The 20,362-nt window shown below is 36.1% G+C and overlaps 1 protein-coding gene across 2 annotated transcripts in view; it reads left to right on the top strand.

The window, feature by feature from the left end:
• NDUFV2 (NADH:ubiquinone oxidoreductase core subunit V2) overlaps positions 1 to 20,362 on the top strand; it is a 37,399-nt gene that overhangs the window by 11,218 nt on the left and 5,819 nt on the right. The window contains exons 3-8 of one of the 2 annotated variants that reach the window (XM_027575397.1): positions 2,255 to 2,395; positions 6,086 to 6,151; positions 7,584 to 7,646; positions 7,730 to 7,846; positions 11,011 to 11,179; positions 12,463 to 12,572. In XM_027575397.1, the coding sequence (XP_027431198.1) occupies positions 2,393 to 2,395; positions 6,086 to 6,151; positions 7,584 to 7,646; positions 7,730 to 7,846; positions 11,011 to 11,179; positions 12,463 to 12,572 (528 nt within the window). In that variant the 5' untranslated portion in view covers positions 2,255 to 2,392. The remainder of the gene's footprint in view (positions 1 to 2,254; positions 2,396 to 6,085; positions 6,152 to 7,583; positions 7,647 to 7,729; positions 7,847 to 11,010; positions 11,180 to 12,462; positions 12,573 to 20,362) is intronic. The other variant, XM_027575398.1, reaches the window with a different exon arrangement.

The raw sequence follows: 20,362 nt of genomic DNA, 5'->3' as shown, positions 1-20,362 counted from the left end.
AAGACAGTCTGGAGCGAGAGGTGTCAGTGGCTAGTGCCTCTTCTCAGGTGCAGAGATGTGCAGAAACATGAAAATTGTCTACCAGCACTATTACTTATTCCCCCACTTTAAGTAAAAAAAGATTTATAAGTTAATTTCACTGATGAGAGAGGAGATAGTATTTTTCAACCATCTATAATATACTTTCACCAGAAAAATTGATGGTCTTATGTGGATATAAATAAAAATAATTATGTGGAAGTTCAGGAAGCTATCACTAATCTTTTCTTTGTGACAATGTGATAGTGACTCTGAGTCAGCTAACAAAGTGCACTTTTAAAATCTGTTTAGTTCTTAAAATGCAGTTGTTTAAATCTTCCATTTTTCAGTTATTAAATGTTTTATCCTATTAGCTAAGCAAATGTGATAATGCTTTAATAGGTTATATAGTATTTTCAGAGAAACTTTATTATTTGAACCTCAAAGCACCCCAGTAAGTAAACATCCCTGTTTTATAGGTGCAGAAATTGAGTCTTAAAAAAATTAAGTGACTTGTGTAAAGTCACATGTTAGTAAAAAAAATTTTTTTTTAAATCTGAAACTCCAGCATTTTTTCTTTGGCTTAGCTGTTTTTTTCCTGACTGTTCTCAATCAGTAGTCTGTTTTCAATGATTTGGACTTTAAAACACATAATTTTGGGTAGAAGGGCCCGTGTGTGTAAACTCATGTGCATATCCAGAATTACAGGTCAGCCAGAGAGTGCCTCAAAATAGATTTTCCAATATATAGCTACCTAGCCCCAGAGACCAATTTTCAAGATTATCTCGGTATTTTTCTTTTTTCCCATATTTTTCATTTTAAGTAAAGTTATGTGACAGATACTGAAATAATGAGGAAGGGATCAAATATTGACCCGAAACTGAAGGTATTTTAACGTAGAAATTAGTGGTGTTTAATTTGATAATATATAGGGAAGTTGGAAGGGTAAGTAGGATTAATAGTAGAGGTGGTAAATTTCATTTTGTACTTGATGAATGTTTTATTGTTTTTTAAGATTTATTTATTTGAGAGAGAGATTGTGTGTGTGCGTGCACGGAAGGGCAGAGGAAGAGAATCCTCAAGTATACTCCCCGCTGAGTGTGAAGTTGCACCTGGGGCTCTATCCCAGGACCCTGAGTCATGACCTGAGCTTGAATTAAGAGTTGTGTGCTTAACTGACTGAGCCAACCAGGCGCCCTGATGAATGTTTTGTTTTAAATAAGATTTTTTGTTTGTCAATTAATCCATGCTGCATAAGAAGCATGGAAAATAGAGAAAAATACAAGAAACAGTATGAAAATAAGACTCCCTTATAATCTTGTTAACATCATAATAACAGAGATAAGCACTTTAAATTGTTATGGCCTTCCAATCTTTTCATTAGTGTCTATATTGAATAAATCAGGATGGTAGTTTATGCTTTTTTGTTTTATTTAACCCTGATATTTTCCAGTTGTGATTGTGGCATAAATACATCTTTCAGTGTCATTATTTTTAGAAAATACAATTTTTGGCAGCTACACAGTATGATTTTTGTTGGAATTATTATTTAAAACCTTTCTATGTTGGGCCTTTTGGTTGCTTGTGTTCTGTAAAAACAATACAGAGAATATATTTCTGTATATACCCTTATCCTCATTTTATACTGTTTTTTGGATAAAATTCTAGCAGTAGAATTAGTAAATTAAAAGATGGAAGCTTTCTTTAGTCTGTCCATACACCATATCAATTTGCTCTCCTAAAAGGCTGTATCAATTTTTACCTAATGTATAAGCATACCTACTTCCATACACTCAACAGAACTGTTATCTTTAAAAAAAAAAAAAAGAAAAACCGGTACTAATTTGATAGCTGGAAATGTTATCTCATTTAAACATGCCTGTTTTATTATTTTTATTTTTTTAATTTAAATTCAATTAGCCAACATATAATAAATCAGTAACTTTTGATGTAATGTTCAGTGATTCATTAGTTACGTATAATACCCAGTGTTCATCACATCACGTGCCCTCAATGCCCATCACGCAGTTACCCCACACCCCCACTCACCTCCCTTTCTGCAACCCTCAGTTTGTGTTCCAGAGTCAGGAGTCTCTCATGGTTTGTCTCCCTCTCTGATTTCTTCCCATTCAGTTTTCCCTCCCTTCCCCCATTATTCTTTGTACTACTCCTTATATTCCACATATGAGTGAAACCATATGATAATTGTCTTTTGCTGCTTGACTTCTTCACTTAGCATAATCCCCTCCAGTCTACGGCCATACCGCCCTGAACGCACCCGATCTCGTCTGATCTTGGAAGCTAAGCAGGGTCAAGCCTGGTTAGTACCTGGATGGGAGCATAATCCCCTCCAGTTCCATCCATGTCAGTGTAAATGGTAGGTATTCATCCTTTCTGATGGCTGACTAAGATTTCATTGTATATATAAACCACATCATCTTTATCCACTCATCTGTTGAAGGACATCTCAGCTCCTTCCACAGTTTGGCTATTGTGGACATTGCTGCTGTGAACATTGGGGTGTATGTGCCCCTTCTTCTCACTACATCTGTATCTTTGGGGTAAATACCCAGTAGTGCACTTGTTGGGTCGTAGGGTAGCTCTATTTTTAACTTCTTGAGGAACCTTCATGTTTTCCAGAGGGGCTGTACCAGCTTGCATTCCCACCAACAGTGTAAGAGGGTTCCCCTTTCTCCACATCCTTGCCAACATTTGTTGTTCCCAGTCTTGTTAATTTTAGCCATTCTAACTGGTGTAAGGTGCTATCTCATTGTGGTTTTGATTTGTATTTCCCTGATGCCACGTGATGTGGAGCATTTTTTCATGTGTCTGTTGGCCATTTGTATGTCTTCTTTGGAGAAGTGTCTGTTCATATCTTCTGCCAATTTCTTGACTGGATTATTTGTTTTTTGGGTGTTGATTGAGTTTGATAAGCTCATTATAGATCTTGGATACCAGCCCTTTATCTGTTATGTCATTTGCAGATATCTTCTCCCATTCCATAGGTTGCCTTTTAGTTTTGTTAACTATCCTTTGCCATGCAGAAGCTTTTTATCTTGATGAAATCCCAGTAGTTCATTTTTGCTTTGTTTCCCTTGCCTTCAGAGACATGTCTTGCAAGAAGTTGCTGTGGCCAAGATCAAAGAGGTTACTGTCTGTATTCTCTAGGATTTTGATGGATTCCTGTCTCACATTTAGGTCTTTCATCCATTTTGAGTTTATCCTTGTGTATGATGTAAGAGAATGGCCCAGTTTCATTCTTTTGCATGTGGCTGTCCAATTTTCCCAGCATTGAAGAGACTGTTCTTTTTTCCATTGGATATTCTTTCCTGATTTGTCGAAGATTAGTTGACCATAGAGTTGAGGGTCCATTTCTGGGCTCTCTATTCTGTTCCATTGATCTATGTGTCTGTTTTTGTGCCAGTACCTTGCTGTCTTGATGATCACATGCATGTTTTAAATTACTAGTTAGTTCATTAGCAGTTATATTATGACATTTTTGTTCATATTTATTCATTTTCCTCATTGACTTATATGTGTTTATGATCTCTTCAGGCTGTTAATTTTTGGTCATCAAATGTGTGTAAGATCCAGGAGTCATCAGCATGGAGTTAAACATGAGAATAAATAAGCTTGAAGGGGCAAAAAAATCTGTGGAGAAAAGAACCTAGGACAGAGCTGAGCCCTGAGGACAACCTCCCCTGAGGGGTGGGTAAAGAGTCAGTAAAGTAAACAAAATGTTAGGGTTCAGAAGTTAGGAAAAGAGGAGACTGGATGCTTTCTGTTCTCTTAAATCCATTCTTCTTTACTTTATTATGAAGTCTTTTGTTTTTTCTCAGAATTTAGTTAAGTAATTCACTAATGGTACTCAGTAAAAATTGTTCTTTGATTAAAAACAAATCTCAGCTAAAGTGATGGCAGGGACTATCTTCTAAATTTTAGTTTCAGTTAATTTTTCAAAGCTTTATGCTGGTGGTGTTTTTTTTAACAGTATTATTTGGGAACTATGGCCTTAGTTTTATGTTTATCTCAGTCTAGGTTCTGGACAAGCAAATCAGGGGTATAAGTATAATCTTGTATTTAATTCATAGATTGATCCTGAAGCGGTTTGGGAGAATTTGAATAAAAGTACAAGAACCTAAACAATCTCCTTGATGTGTTTTATTTTTTTCTTTTAAATTTTTGTGTGTTTAAGACACAGAAAAGCAAAAAGAATATAATAAGCACTGCGTTCCTTTTGCTGCCCAAGAAAGAAAACAAAAACAACCAGAGTTAAAGCCCCCTTATGTACTGATCAAATTCTCCCCTCCCTGCCCCCATTATCCTGAAACTGATATTTACCCTGTATTTTATACCTATGTCCCACATTCTTTTAAAAATTTTTTTAATTTAAATTCAATTAACATATAGTGTATTATTAGTTCCAGAGGTAGAGTTCAATTATTCATCAGTCTTGAATAATACCTAGTGCTCATTATATCAGGTGCCATCCTTAATGTCCATTATCCAGTTACCCTGTCCACCCACCCCCCCAGCAGCCGTCAGTTTGTTTCCTGTGATTAAGAGTCTCTTATGATTTGTCTCCTCTGATTTCGTCTTGTTTTATATTTCCCTCCATTCCCTTATGCTCCTCTGTTTTGTTTTTTAAATTCCACATATGAGTAAGATCATCTGTTAATTGTCTTTCTCTGATTGACTGCTTTCACTTAGCATAATACCTTCTAGTTCCATCCTCATCGTTGCAAATGGCAAGATTTCATTTTTGTTTGATGGCTGAGTAGTATTCCATTGTGTGTGTGTGTGTGTGTGTGTGTGTGTGTGTGTGTGTGTATACATACACACCACATCTTCTTTATCCATTCATCTGTCAATGGACATCTGGGCTCTTTCCACAGTTTGGCTATTGTGGACATTGCTGCTATAAACATTAGGGTGCAAGTGCCCCTTCGGATCACTACATTTGTATCTTTGGGGTAAATACCTAGTAGTGCAAATGCTGGGTCATAAGGTAGCTCTATTTTCAACTTTTTGAGGAACCTCCATACTGTTTTCCAGAGTGGCTACACCAGCTTGCATTCCCACCAACAGTGTAGGAGGGTTCCCCTTTCTCCGCATCCTCACCAACATCTGTCATTTCCTGACTTGTTAATTTGTCATTCTGTATGTGCCACATTCTGTACTTGGATCTTTTCTTGTTAAACAAGTGTTTACATAAACTTATTTCTTCAACTGAAATATTTGGACCTAGGGAAAAGTTAAATACATGATTGTATCACTGCTTTTACTTCTCTATTATATTTGCTTTCTTTGAATTGTCCAACTTTTGCTAGTTTCATGCTTGGTTTAATCCAGTGTTCTACCATTGTGTGATTAGTAGAACTCAGAAATCAGAGGCTTTCTGAATAGTGATTGAATTGCTTTTGGTGGTGGCAGGGAGGGTGGTAAGGGTGTTGGGGGGAGCAACAGGGCAAAGAGAAATAAAATGCAACGGAAAGTAATCAAATGGATTCCTTCTAAAACGGCTGACTATGGTCACCGCTTAGCATCATAAGCAGCTTTCTGAAACTTTATGGCTGGAGTTTCTAAACTAATTCATAAAGAATTGAAAAGGGGGCTATACTTGACTCATTTGTGCAAGAGTATATGACTCATTTGTACAGAATGAAAACATGTTTATGAAAGCCCACATTGAATGAAAGCTGGCATCCAGCTTGATTCAGAAAAAAGTGAAAGGCCATAAATTAATGGAATATCAACTCTCCTAATGCATGCTGACGAGAGTGTAGTAGAAAGGGTACATGACTTAGGAGATATATAGGTTGTGGACCTGGTTCTTCCATGGACTCATGTGTTATCTTAGGCAGGTTAATAACCTTACCTTGGATTTCCATTTCTTTATACCTCTCCTGAAATAGAGATGGGCAGGGTGTAGCACAGTGAGCCATATCTCCTAAGATCTTTTACTTATATAAATTGAGTCTGTTGTTTTAAATTATGGATCTTAAGGTATTTACTCATGAAAAATTTCTTAAGGCTTATGATTTACTAAATTTTCTTAAAATTTTAGGGGAGACATACAAGGAATTTACATAAGACAGCTGTGCAAAATGGAGCTGGAGGAGCCTTATTTGTGGTAAGTAATTACTCCAATTTCTTCAGAATGGAAAGACTTGGAAATTTGGGTAAAACTACTGTAACAATCCAAGATATCTTAAACACCAATGTCCTTGGTATATGCTAGCCATTGTGGTGATTTAAGTATAGCTAATTGAATTCATTAAATTTCAAAAGATGTGTGATTCCAGTTGAACCTCTTGAGTTTAAGTTGACACCAGGGTACCTCTGAATTGACATTATTTTTTTGGTGAAATTACTGTGAGCCCTAAACTGATTTCTAGTCTCACTTTGGGTTCTTAAAAATCAGTCATATTGGCTGACGAAAGATTCTGTGGCTGCAACTTGGGGAATCCCAAAATGGCACTAGTTTAAAACTCATGGATTTTAGTAATACAGTGAATACATTAGTAGTTGCTTTATATTTTTGGTTTCCAGGTTTTAACTACAGGTAGATGTCCATGAACTCACCAGCTTAGTTGTACAATTCAGAGATAAGATAATGTATCTCCTTTCTGTGATAAGGCGCAGTTTTCAGGGATCAATCTTGTGTTGTTTAAAGGCAATTTAGTGGCCTTGTAGGATGATTTAGAGTTAGTGGTACAGTTTTGTTAACTGAATTATTTCCAGGCTGAGTCTTAATAAATGAGTTAGCCATCTATTGAGTAGATTCCTGCTTTATATTTTTTCATGTTTGTCTAAAAGTATTAAATTTGCCACATATTTGAGATCATTGTCCAAAGTTTCCATTTTCTTTTCCTCTTTTATATCTTTGAAAAAGCAGAACTTTAAGAGTTAACATATTGAGGGATTCAGTTCTGTGTTCACCAAACATACTAAACATTAATTGATGTAAGTGTTAATCTCAGTGTGACTCATTTGATTTCCTGTTGACATGCCATTTCTTGTCAGTTTTTTAAGAGGGCCTGTTCTCTTTGTAGAAAAGAAATAAAGCTTCTTGCCATTAACTAGTTTTTGTTATGTGGGGAAGAGGTCGTGCTTGTGTACCTTCCTAACACAGTGGGTCCTTTTGATAATCTGATACACACTTTTGGAACAATGCATGTTACGTGCATACTCAAAATTTTGTGTCTTGATTTTATAAGTCTTCCAGCGATTGGGTTTTTGGTAATTACATTAGAAGATCCTGTTCTCTAATCAAGTTGGATAATACTTTTTTTGGGTTTGGTCCTACAACTAGTTCTCATAATTATTAAAGAGTGATTTCTAAAACTTTTCTGAAATTTTGAATTCTGTTAACATTACTTTGTTAATCATAGTCATGTGTATTTAATAATTAGCCATTCTTTTTGATGCAAGGATAGATTATATAATGTCAGAATTAAAGTGAAGAAATTAAGTCATCAGTAGTAGTATAGTAATATACAGAGCTGTTCATACTTTTGAGGGAATTTTGATAATTTTGGAAAATATTTTTTCCCTTTATATAGCACAGAGATACTCCTGAGAATAACCCAGATACTCCATTTGATTTCACACCAGAAAACTATAAGGTATGACTAAATTAACAGTATAATTTATAAAATATTTAATATTTTCCAGATATATCAAAATATGTGCTTTTTCTTTGATACAGAGGATAGAGGCAATTGTAAAAAACTATCCAGAAGGACATAAAGCAGCAGCTGTGCTTCCAGTCCTGGATTTAGCCCAAAGACAGAATGGATGGCTGCCCATCTCTGCTATGAACAAGGTACCAAAATCATTTTTGTGTTAGTTTGAAAAGAGGAGAGACTATGAATTTCTTCCTTATGTAGAAATTCCTCTGGCGGTTATTAATGTTAGAATCTAGGAATTTGAAGCTTTTAATCATTTATGTTTCCTCAGATGTGTGTTTTTGTTGGTTCTCTTAATGTGGAGAACTGAAAAGGTTGAGCTTCTTATCCTTGCAGGAAATAGTAAAGGCATTATAGTGAAAGTAGTTTTCTCTTTTTTCCCTTTTTGAAAGAAATGGCCATAGTAAAGATAAAAGATTCCACATGTGTATAATTTGCTGTCAAGATATTCTGAAAATTAATGTGCTGTTTAAACACTAAAATAATGAAAAGGATCTGCTCACAGCTAATATGAATCTTTTTATTATTTTGCATCTTTGGCTACAGGCTTTAATAAAATTTATATAATACATAGTATTTGATGGCACCCTAGGCTTGATAATTAGCAACATACAGAAATGGTATGGGTGACCCATTTAAAGGTTAGTCTATTCATACATTTTTAAGACTCATTTTTTCTAATTGTGGTTTCAACAGTAATCCATATTTCACATTTGTTCACATATATATGAATATAGTTATATTATTAATATATATTAATTATGTTTTTGTGGTATTATGTTGCAGGGTATAGTTATGAAATGCCATACAAAAATCATATGATTCTTATGAGAATCACACAAATAAGAAGCAAGTGTGATATAATGGAAAATACATTTGACTTTGAGCTAAGAGATCTGGTTTTTCTGTGGACTTACTTCGTCATCTGCAGTGAAGATTTTGAACTAGTGTAGATCTCTACAAATTATTATGTTATGATTCCTAAGTGATAGAGTTGGGACTGGACCATTTCCAATTCAGTGCATTTGCTACTTGACTATTGCAGAGATTCTACTATACTTCATTTCTCTTTTTCACTTTCTAAATTTTATTTGGTCTATTCGGCTAGACCATTATCATCTTTCTTAAAGAATAGGAATGTCTTCAGTTGATCTAATGGAATGCCGTAGGCAGATTTTAGATTTTGTTCGTATCTCTTAATTTGCTTTGTATAGTATTCTAACATGGTTATGGACCATTATTATTTTATTACTATTTTAATTATTTTTGACTGAAAAATGTTACAAAGCAAGTTTCATTGGTACTATACTTAGTAAAATATAGTCAGGTGTTTTTTCTTTTCCAGTAAATCACATAGCTCTTTGGGTGTTTCTAAATTACTTAACATTGTTTTTTGTTTTATAATAGCAAACTTTCTAAATAACGATTTAGGTATGCTTTTTTCTTTTCTGCAAAGATTGACGTTTTTAAAGATTTTATTTTATTTATTTATTTTAAGATTTTATTTATTTATTTGACAGAGACACAGCGAGAGAGGGAACACAAGCAGGGGGAGGTAGGGAAGGGAGAAGCAGGCTTCCCGCCAAGCAGGGAGCCCCATGTGGGGCTCAATCCCAGGACTCTGGGATCATGATCTGAGCTGAAGGCAGGTGCTTAATGACTAAGCAACCAAGGCGCCCTGATTTTATTTTATTTTTTTTAAATAATCTCTGCACCCAACATGGGGCTTGAACTTAGAACCCTGAGATCAAGAGTTGCATGCTCTATTGAATGAGCAAGCTAGGCGTCCCCAAAATTCAGTCTTTAATAATGGCAAATGTGTTGGAAGTCTTGCTGAATGGCAAGCTTAACAGAATGAAATAAAATAAATGACAACCAAGGTGAAAATGTTTCATAAGTATTGTCCTGTTCTATTTAGAATTGAATGTATATGTCTGAGAGTCAGGAAATAGTGTACAGAGAATAGAATCAAGATTCTATTTTAATATTTGAGACTTTAATGTTACTGTTCGTTTGGCTCCCCGCCCCCAAAGGAAAACCCAACCTTACGACCAAAACAATACCCAGAAGCTCACACGTTAGTACCTTAACCATCACTAAGGTGTAGGGAGATAGACAGCAGCATCCCCAGGGGAGCTTTTTCAGTTAGGCATCAGTGGTAGAGCTCCAGCGTGTGTATTTTCTGGCTCCAGCATGTGTGTTTTGAGAGAGCTCCCAGATTCAGAGGTACATGCCTGGTTTAGTGTCACCAAATTAAATTTAGCATAGTTACGTTCACAAGTGAGCCATGATTAGATGTCTTTTGAGAATACATATCCTTTAGAATCTCTAATATGAGAAAGTTCAACATATTTGTCATCTGAAATGCCATTTAACAAACTCATCTTTTATGTCAAAACATGGAAATATGCATAATTTTTAAGAATGCCAGATATCAAATCTTATGACCAGATAGATTAATGATGTTAGGTCACCTGTAAAGTTGTAGCCAGGATGATAGTCATAATAGACTATATGTGGACTATCCCTGGCAAACAGCTAAAACAACCTTGTTTTCCTTAATAGACTTGCCCTGATCAAGAGAGTTGTGCTCAGATAATGAGTCCCTTGGTTCTGAACACCACTGTGTCAAAAGAAATATTTACTATAAATACCTTGATTTGAAGGGTTGGGAAGTACTAGTCCATACGATTTTTGTAGAGTGTTGCAATTTGAAATAGAAGTAGTGTTTTTGGATTGTTCTGGAGAGTTATGTATGTGTTGTGTGTGTGGTTTGTGTGTGTATAAAGTGTGTAGATATGTAAATCAATACTAATAGGTGAGTTTTGATTCTCGCCCCTTTTTTGTGTTGCCATACCATTTGCATGCAGTGTACATCACTAGTAACATCAAGGCTTTTTAAAAAATTGGTGAAGGGTTGAAAACATACAAGTATTTAATTTATTGGGGCATGGTCACCAAATTTTTGCTATTTAGAAATTTTAAATTATAAAATATGAGAGTTGAAATGATCAAAGTAGAAATTCTTAACAGTGAAAGACTTAAAGATTTAGAGAAAAAGATCATTTTTGCAGAGATGGGGCATGGGGTAAAGTGGAGGAGGTGCTGTAACCATTAGCTTCTGGGCTCTGCGTGATTTAAGTGTAGAAGGACTTATACCTCCCAAATATCAAGTACAAGTATATTTTCTGATTATGAAGAAGTTTTACATTTTTACCAAATTGAAATTATGCTCTTTACAACATACCTAAATCTCAATTAATAAACATTGTAATTATTTAAAAATTTCCTAATATTTTAGGTTGCAGAAGTTTTACAAGTACCTCCAATGAGAGTATATGAAGTAGCAACTTTTTATACAATGTATAATCGAAAGCCAGTTGGAAAGTATCACATTCAGGTCTGCACTACTACACCTTGCATGCTTCGAAACTCTGACAGCATACTGGAGGCCATTCAGAAAAAGCTTGGTATGGGACACATTGTATTTATAACTTTTATGAAAAATAGGATTGTCTTTCTAGATTTGACCCATTTCTACCCGAGTTTTCCAGTGTTTGCCATCTTATTGGATCTGATCTGTACTTCAGTAAATTTTTGTCTTACTGTGGTTGCCCACCTTTATTTGTTCTTATTTTGTATTTTTCCTTAGTTCTCAGCCTCAAAGTTGAATTTTCACCTCTTTTTCCCCATAATCATTAAGTATGTTTGAAAAGCTTCTAGGGGTTTTAAAGTTTTCATTGTTTAGAAATTAAGTTTCACTCATTGTGTAATAATAGCATGTGGTACATAAAAAAGTGATTTTATTGTCCTTGTATTCTTCCAAATGAGTCTTGGAACAAATAAGATATGAGAACAGTAAGAATGCTTCAGAAAGGGAAATTTGAAATAAGATGTTATTAGAGTGGCATTTATAAAATTATAAGAACATTTTTCCATATAAAACTGCCATTGCTGCATTTATAGCTCTACATATCAAATGAAGTAAAAGGAGGTATACTTTAATCTTGTTGCTACCGAATATAAAGTATTTGCATGTTGTAAAAATAGTTGGGCTCTATTGAAGTATATAAAACAGAAAGCTGGAGTCTGCTCAAAATTTCACCCTTAGAAATTCTAATAGTTGGGTATAATTGGTTTTAGATTTTATGTTGTTTTGCTTATTTTCATTATTAAAAACACAAATATGTCTATTTGCTTTTTGTACTTTATTTTGGCTGTAGCATATATATGCCTGCCTTGTTTTTCTAAGTTATTCTGCAGTTTCATGCATACATATCTTTGCATGATTGTCCTATTGTATACCGAGGTTGTTTACAAGAATAGAATTGTTGAGTCAAATTTTACTATATTTTGCCAGAATGTCTTCCCTGAAGATAGGAGAGTATGTTTTCTTTGTAGTCTTAATGATCTTTGACATTAGCAGTTTTCTGAGTCTTTGGCAATCTGATAGTGTGACTGATAATAGTACGTTAACTATCACAATCAAAATGAACATACTATATTCTGATATACTGCTCTATAACAGCAAACACTGGAGATGAGTCCCCTGAAATCTTAACTGTTTTTAAAGGAATAAGTCCATTTAAGAAATCCTTGAATGTTCTGGTATAATTATACAGAGTTGTTTTGTTGAAGAAAGTTAATGTTCTTCAGTACTTTTTGTATACCTCTGTAATTTGTTGTTGTTTTCTTAAGCCACATTGCTATTAAAATATAACCTGGTCCTTACAGTGATTATTTATATTTTTAGGAATAAAGGTTGGGGAGACTACACCTGATAAACTTTTCACTCTTATAGAGGTGGAATGTTTAGGGGCCTGTGTAAATGCACCAATGGTTCAAATAAATGACAACTACTATGTGAGTATTTAATATAAATTAAAGTTGTATGATCTCATATTTAAAATATTTTAAATATTTGGTTTCCTTTCCTGTAGATGTAAGTTTCTGAATTACTCATTTAGAAGAAACTGCATAAATATCCAGAAGGTTTTTTTTTCTGTTTTCCAAAGTTTATTAAAAAACAAAGAATTGAAAAGCTTTGCATAAAAATATGTCAAGTTTAGCTTCCACATTGTTGTCCACCAGAAGGTTTTTAAAAATTATCTTTAAACATTTTGCATTTAACTCCAGGAGATGATGACATATTTTAAAAGCTTTTAAATTATGAAAAATAATTTACATAGAAATACAGAAAATAACCACCAAGATTTAACAGATATAAAATATCTACTTACTGTTACTAGGTATTATTGTTTTTATCATCATTATTATTATTTGTAGAATAGAAGTAAGCTTCAGATGCAGATAAACCACTCCTATGCCCCCAAAATCCTATTCCTTTCATTTCCACAGATAACCACTGTCATAAATTTAGGGTGTATTCTTCCTGTCCATGTTTTTAAACTCCTTGAGTATATGTATCCAGCCATACTAATATATTATATTGCTTGTTTTAAAAATTTTAGAGATGGTATCATTCCTATAAGTACTGCTTTATAGCTGGATCTCACAAGTTTTGATAAGTAATATTTTTATCATTTAGTTCTAAATATTTTTAAATATGCATTTTTAAAAGATTTTATTTCTTTATTTGAGAGGAAGAGCGAGCATGCATGGGGGGGGAGGGAGGCGCAAAGGGAAAGGGAGAAGCAGGCTCCCCGCTGAGCAGGGAGCTCAACGTGGGGCTCAGTCCCAGCACCCTGGGATCATGACCTGAGCCAAAGGCAGACGCTTAACCGACTGAGCCATGCAGGCACCCCTAAAATATGCATTTTGATTTCTCCTTTGGCCTGTGATTTTTAGAAGTATTAGTCTCCCAAGTGTGTGGAATTTTCTAGTTATCTTTTTAAAAAGATTTCTTGCTACCGTAATTATATATAATGGTTTTCATACATTATTAGTTCATACTTCTGAGAAATTTATTCGTGGAAATTGATTCCTGCACTGTGTGTGGATTCATCAGGAAGGTATTTGCTTTACTTCTTTCTTGATCCTGTAAATACTACTGTTCCAAAAGAAAGCTCCTCTCCTTATACCATCCCCGGTTGCTCCAATGTGTAAGGTTCTAGACTAGCAGTTCTTTTTGAGGAACAGTTTAATATCTAGTTTACTCCTGAGGCAATAGCCTTTTAGGGTCTTAACTTTGTGTGTTTGGTATGTGTCCTATAGCCTGCAGCTTTGTCCCTTGACCCTTTGGGCTATGAAACTCTGAAACGAGGTTTGCTTGGTGTTCCACTTGTCTTCCTAGGTTTTCTTTCCTTTTTTTTTTTTTAATTTTATTTTGTTATGTTATGTTAGTCACCATATAATACATCATTATTTTTTGATGTAGTGTTCCATGATTCATTGTTTTTGTATAATACCCAGTGCTCCATGTGGTACGTGCCCTCCTTAATACCCATCACTGGGCTGACCCATCCACCACCCCCCTCCCCTCTAAAACCCTCAGTTTGTTTCTCAGAGTCCATAGTCTCTCATGGTTCATCTCTCCCTCCGATTTCCCACCCTTCATTTTTCCCTTCCTTCTAATGTCCTCTATGCTATTCCTTATGTTCCACAAATAAGTGAAACCATATAATAATTGACTTTCTCAGCTTGACTTACTTCACTTAGCATAACCTCCTCCAGTCCCATCCATGTGGATGTAAAAGTTGGGTATTCAGCCTTTCTGATGGCTGAGTAATATTCCTTGTATATATGGACCACATCTTCTTTATCCATTCATTTGTTGAAGGGCATCTTGACTCTTTCCACAGTTTGGCTATTGCAGACATAGCTGCTATGAACATTGGGGTGTATATGGCCATTCTTTTCACTACATCTGTGTCTTTGGGGTAAATACCCAGGAGTGCAATTGCTGGGTCATAGGGTAGCGCTATTTTTAATTTTTTGAGGCACCCTCCACACTGTTTTCCAAAGTGGCCGTACCAACTTGCATTCCCACCAACAGTATAAGAGGGTTCCCCTTTCTCCACAACCTCTCCAACATTTGTTGTTTCTTGCCTTGTCAATTTTTGGCATTCTAACTGGTATCTCAGTGTGGTTTTGATTTGAATTTCCCTGATGGCTAATGGTGATGAACATTTTTTCATGTGTCTGTTAGCCATTCGTATGTCTTCTTTGGAGAAATGTCTGTTCATGTCTTCTGCCCATTTTTTGACTTACTTGTTTTTTGGGTGTTGAATTTGAGAAGTTCTTTATAGATCTTGGATACCAGCCCTTTATCTGTAGTGTCATTTGTAAATATCTTCTCCCATTCTGTGGGTTGTCTTTTTGTTTTGTTGACTGTTTCCTTTGCTGTGCAGATGCTTTTTATCTTGATGAAGTCCCAAAAGTTCATTTTTGCTTTTGTCTCACTAGCCTTTGGAGATGTATCTTCAAAGAAGTTGCTGTGGCTGATGTCAAAGTGGTTACTGCCTTAGGATTTTGATGGATTCCTGTCTCACATTGAGGTCTTTCATCCATTTTGAGTTTATCTTTGTGTATGGTGTTAGAAAATGGTCAAGTTTCATTCTTCTGTATATAGCTGTCCAATTTTCCCAGCACCATTTACTGAAGAGACTGTTTTTTTTTTTTCCATTACGTATTTTTTCCTGCTTTGTCAAAGATGATTTGGCCATAGAGTTGAGGGTCCATATCAGGGCTCTCTGTTCTCTTCCATTGGTCTATATGTCTGTTTTTGTGCCAGTACCATGCCGTCTTGGTGATCACTGCTTTGTAATATAGCTTGAAATCAGGCAACATATGCCCCCAGCTTTGTTTTTCAACATTTCCTTGGCGATTTAGGGTCTTTTCTGATTCCATACAAATTTTAGAATTGTTTGTTCCAGCACTCTGAAAAATGTCATTGGAATTTTGATTGGGATGGCATTGAAGTTATAGTTTGCTCTGGGTAGCATAGACATTTTAACAATGTTTATTCTTCTGATCCATGAGCATGGAATGTTTTTCCATCTTTTCGTGTCTTCTTCAGTTTCTTTCATGAGTGTTCTGTAGTTCCTTTACCTCTTTGGTTAGGCTTATTCCTAGGTATCTTATGGTTTTTGGTGCTAATGTAAGTGGAATCGTTTCTCTAATTTCTCTTTCTACAGTTGTGTTGTTAGTGTATAAGAAAGCAACTGATTTCTGTGCATTGATTTTGTATCCTGCCACATTACTGAATTGCTATATGTTCTAGTAATTTGGGGGTGGAGTCTTTTGGGATTTTCCACATAAAGTATCATGTCATCTGCGAAGAGAGTGAGTTTGACTTCTTCTTTGCCAATTTGTATACCCTTTGTTTCTTTTTGTTTGATTCTGTTGCTAGGACTTCTAGTACTATGTTGAACGATAGTGGCGAGAGTGGGCATCCTTGTCGTGTTCTTGATCTTAAGGGAAAGGCTCTCAGCTTTTCCTCCTTGAGGATGATATTTGCTGTGGGTTTTTCATAGATGGATTTTATGAACTTGAGGAATGTTCCCTCTATTCCTATGCTCTGAAGAATTTTAATCAGGAGAGGATACTGTATTTTTGTCTAATGCTTTTTCTGTGTCAATTGAGAGGACCATATGGTTCTTCTCTCTCCTTTTATTAATGTGTTCTATCACATTGATTTGCAAATGTTGAACCACCCTTGCATCCTGGGGATAAATCCCACTTGGTCGTGGTGGATGATCCTTTGAATGTATTGTTGGATCCTATTAGTTAGGATTTTGTTGAGGATTTTGGAATCCATATTCATCAGGGATATCAGTCTGAAATTCTCCTTTTTCATGGGGTCTTTGCCTGGTTTGGGGATTAAGGTAATGCTGGCCTCATAGAATGAGTCTGGAAGCTTTCCTTCTGTTTCTATTTTTTGAAACAGTTTCAGGAGAATAGGTATTATTTCTTCTTTGAATGTTTGGTAGAACTCCCCAGGGAATCCATCAGGCTCTGGACTCTTGTTTTTTGGGAGGTTTTTGATCACTGTTTCAGTCTCGTTACTGGTTATTGGCCTAGTCAGGTTGTCAGTTTCTTCCTGTTTCAGTCTTGGGAGTTTATAGGTTTCCAGGAAGGCATCCATTTCTTCCAGGTTGCTCAATTTATTGGCATATAGTTGTTGATAATAATTTCTAATAATTGTTTCTATTTCCTTGATGTTAGTTGTGATCTCTCCCCTTTCATTCATAATGTTGTTAATTTGGGTCCTTTCTCTTTTCTTCTGCATTAAGTCTGCCAGTGGTTTATCGATTTTTTTTTTTTTAAAGATTTTATTTATTTATTTGAGAGAGAGAATGACAGATAGAAAGCACGAGAGGGAAGAGGGTCAGAGGGAGAAGCAGACTCCCTGCTGAGCAGGGAGCCCGATGCGGGACTCCATCCCAGGACTCCAGGATCATGACCTGAGCCGAAGGCAGTCGCTTAACCAACTGAGCCACCCAGGCACCCTGGTTTATCGATTTTATTAATTCTTTCAAAGAACCAGCTTCTAGTTTTGTTGATTTGATTACTGTGTTTCTGGTTTCTAATTCATTGATCTCTGCTCTAATCTTAATTATTTCTCTTCTAATGCGTGGCTTAGGCATCATTTGTTGCTTTTTCTCTAGTTCTTTAAGGTGTAGTTAGTTGGTGAATTTGGGATTTTTCTATATTTTTGAGTGAGGCTTGGATGGCTATGTATTTCCCCCTTAGGACTGCCTTTGCAGTATCCCATAGGTTTTGGACTGATGTGTATTCGTTCTCATTGGTTTCCATGAATTGTTTAAGTTCTTCTTTGATTTTCTGGTTGACCCAAACATTCTTGAGCAAAGTGGTCTTTAGTTTCCAAGTGTTTGAATTTCTTCCAAATTTTTTCTTGTGATTGAGTTCCAGTTTTAAAGCATTATGGTCTGAGAAGATGCAGGGAATAATCTCAGTGTTTTGGTATCGGTTGAGACCTGATTTGTGACCCAGTATGTGGTCTGTTCTGGAGAAAGTTCTGTGTGTGCTCGAGAAGAATGAATATTCTGTTGTTTTAGGGTGGAATGTTCTGTATATATCTGTGAGGTCCATCTGGTCCAGTGTGTCATTCAAAGCTCTTGTTTCTTTGTTGATTTTCAGGTTAGATGATCTGTCTGTTGCCGAGAGTGGCGTATTGAGGTCTCCTACAATTAATGTATTGTTATCAATATGATTATTTTGGTTAACAGTTGGCTTATGTAGATGGCTGCTCCCATGTTGGAGGTGTAGATATTTACTACAGCCTTTAGTTTAAAATCTTATTTGTCTGATATAAGAATTGCTACCCCAGCTTTCTTTTGAGGTCCATTGGCATGGAAGATGGATCTCCATCCCTTCACTTTCAGTCTGGATGTATCTTTAGGTTCAAAATGAGTCTGTTGTAGACAGCATATGGATGGGTCCTTTTTATCCAATCTGCAACCCTGTGCCGTTTATGGGAGCATTTAGGCCATTCACGTTGAGAGTGATTATTGAAAGATATGAATTAATTCTCATCATGGTGCCTGTGAAGACCTTGTTTTTATAGATTGTCCCTGTAAATTTCTGTTGTATATCACTCTTGGGGTCTTTCTCCTTTTATAGAACCCCCCCCTTAATATTTCTTGCAGGGCCGGCTTAGTGGTCACATATTCTTTCAGTTTCTGCTGGTCATGGAAGCTCTGCATCTCTCCGTCCATTCTAAATGACAGCCTTGCTGGAAAAAGTATTCTTGGCTGCATGTTCTTCTCATTTAGTACCCTGAATACGTCTTGCAGCCCTTTCTGGCTTGCCAGGTCTCTGTGGATAGGTCTGACGTTATTCTGATATTCCTCCCTCTGTAAGTAAGGAATCTCTTCTCCCTAACTGCCCCTAAGATGGTTTCCTTGGTTCTAAGATTTGCAAGTTTTATTGTTACATTCAGGGGTGTGGGCCTGTTTTCCTTGATCTTGGGAGGGGTCCTCTCTGCCTCTAGGACATGAATGTTTGTTTCATTCCCTAGATTAGGGAAGTTCTCAGATACGTTTTGCTCAAATATATCTTCTAGTCTTCTCTCTCTCCATCCCTTCAGAGATCCCAATAATTCTGACATTGCAACGTTTCATGGTGTTACTTATTTCTCTGATTCTATTTTCATGGATTCGGAGTTGTTTTTCCCTGGCCTCCCCTTTTCCTTCTTGTCTATTATTTGGTTTTCTAAATCACTAATTTGTTCTTCTGTTTCGCTTACCCTAGCTGTTAGATGATCTAGATTAGATTGGATCTCATTGATAGCATTTTTAAGTTCTGCCAATTCGGTTTTCATTTCTGCCCTTAGAGACTCTATGTTGCCATTAATCGATTTCTCCATCCTAGCATTCGTCTTCACAATTGCCAGCCTGAATTCCATCTCCAACATCTTGGTTATATCTGCATCCATTTGTAAATCTGTGGCATAAGTCATAGTCTCTGACTCCTATTTTGAGGGTTCCTCTTAGTCATTTTGTTGAGGGGTGGTTGAGGGAATGTATAGAGTCCAAATTATTGACCACAACCCAAGCGAGATGCACCTGTTTTCTAGGGACCTTGAGGTTGCTGGTCTCTTGTTTTCCCAGCCTGTCTTCTGGGGGAGGGGCCTGCCGTGCTGTTACTCAGGCAACCCTGTTTGGGCAGAGTTGCCCTGCTCCCTGTGGCTGGGGATAGGCTCAGTGGAAACCGTTTTTTGGGGGCTTTTGTTCTCTGGCAGCTTTCCAAGTCTCTTCCAAGAGAGCACAAGAGACTGTTTCCAACCCCCTGCCTCAGAGCGGAGAGATCGCAGACTGTTCTTCAGTGAATTCTCCAGGCCAACTATCTCCGTTTCTGTCTGTGCTGCTGTACTGCAGCATCCTGGGTTGTTGAATACAGGTGGTAGGAATATGGGTATTCATGTATTGTTTTTAAATTTTTATAATAAAAAGTTGGAGATAAAATCATTAGATGACTTAAAGATTCCTTTTAGGTATGAGGTTCTGAACATTTGTTGAACCCAAGCAGTTTGAAAGCAGTGTTTTATTTTTATAAATGTTTAAGCATTGAACAAATATTAAAGAACTTCTATGTGGTGAGGCACTGGAGATGCAGTGCTGAATCACGATTTCTCTAGCATAGTATCAGAGTCCTATAAAACATTTTCTTAAGTACTTAACAGTTTTAGAGAGGGAGTAGGAGTATGGTTTAGGCATTTTTCTTTTAGTTTAATCTTACCCATTCTATTTTGACTCTTTGATTAAACTTAGGGTGCAGCTAGGCACATGGGCATGTGTATCTGTGTGTTTCAACTGTTATTATTTTAAATATCAGAACCCTTGAGGTAAAAATTTTACATAGGTACATAGTGTATAAAATATAGAGCTGCTGTCATTGAAATGGGGACTGGAGGGTCAGGGTCATTAAGATATGTTCCAAAAGTAATTTCTTTTACCTTTCTGTTCAAAAATTAAGTGAATTTGGAAACGGTGAATTTTACATGGGAAAGAAGGAAGATATCATGAGAGTATTTTATCTTTAGATTAGAGATAGATGTTAGGCATCTACTTTTATGTTATTATGACTGCTGGTGCGAATTACTATTTGTACCTCACTCTTCTTCAAGGACAGCATTTGTTGAGCATGTGTCATGCACTGTTCTATGTATTTTCTCACTGAATCCTCAAAAACATTCTTGAAGTACGTTTACAAGTGAATAAACAAACTTA

Source organism: Zalophus californianus, chromosome 14 (genome assembly GCF_009762305.2).
Source record: "Zalophus californianus isolate mZalCal1 chromosome 14, mZalCal1.pri.v2, whole genome shotgun sequence".
Lineage (NCBI taxonomy): Eukaryota > Metazoa > Chordata > Mammalia > Carnivora > Otariidae > Zalophus > Zalophus californianus.
Note: the sequence above shows the minus strand (reverse complement) of the source record. Positions and strands in the feature narration are given on the sequence as shown.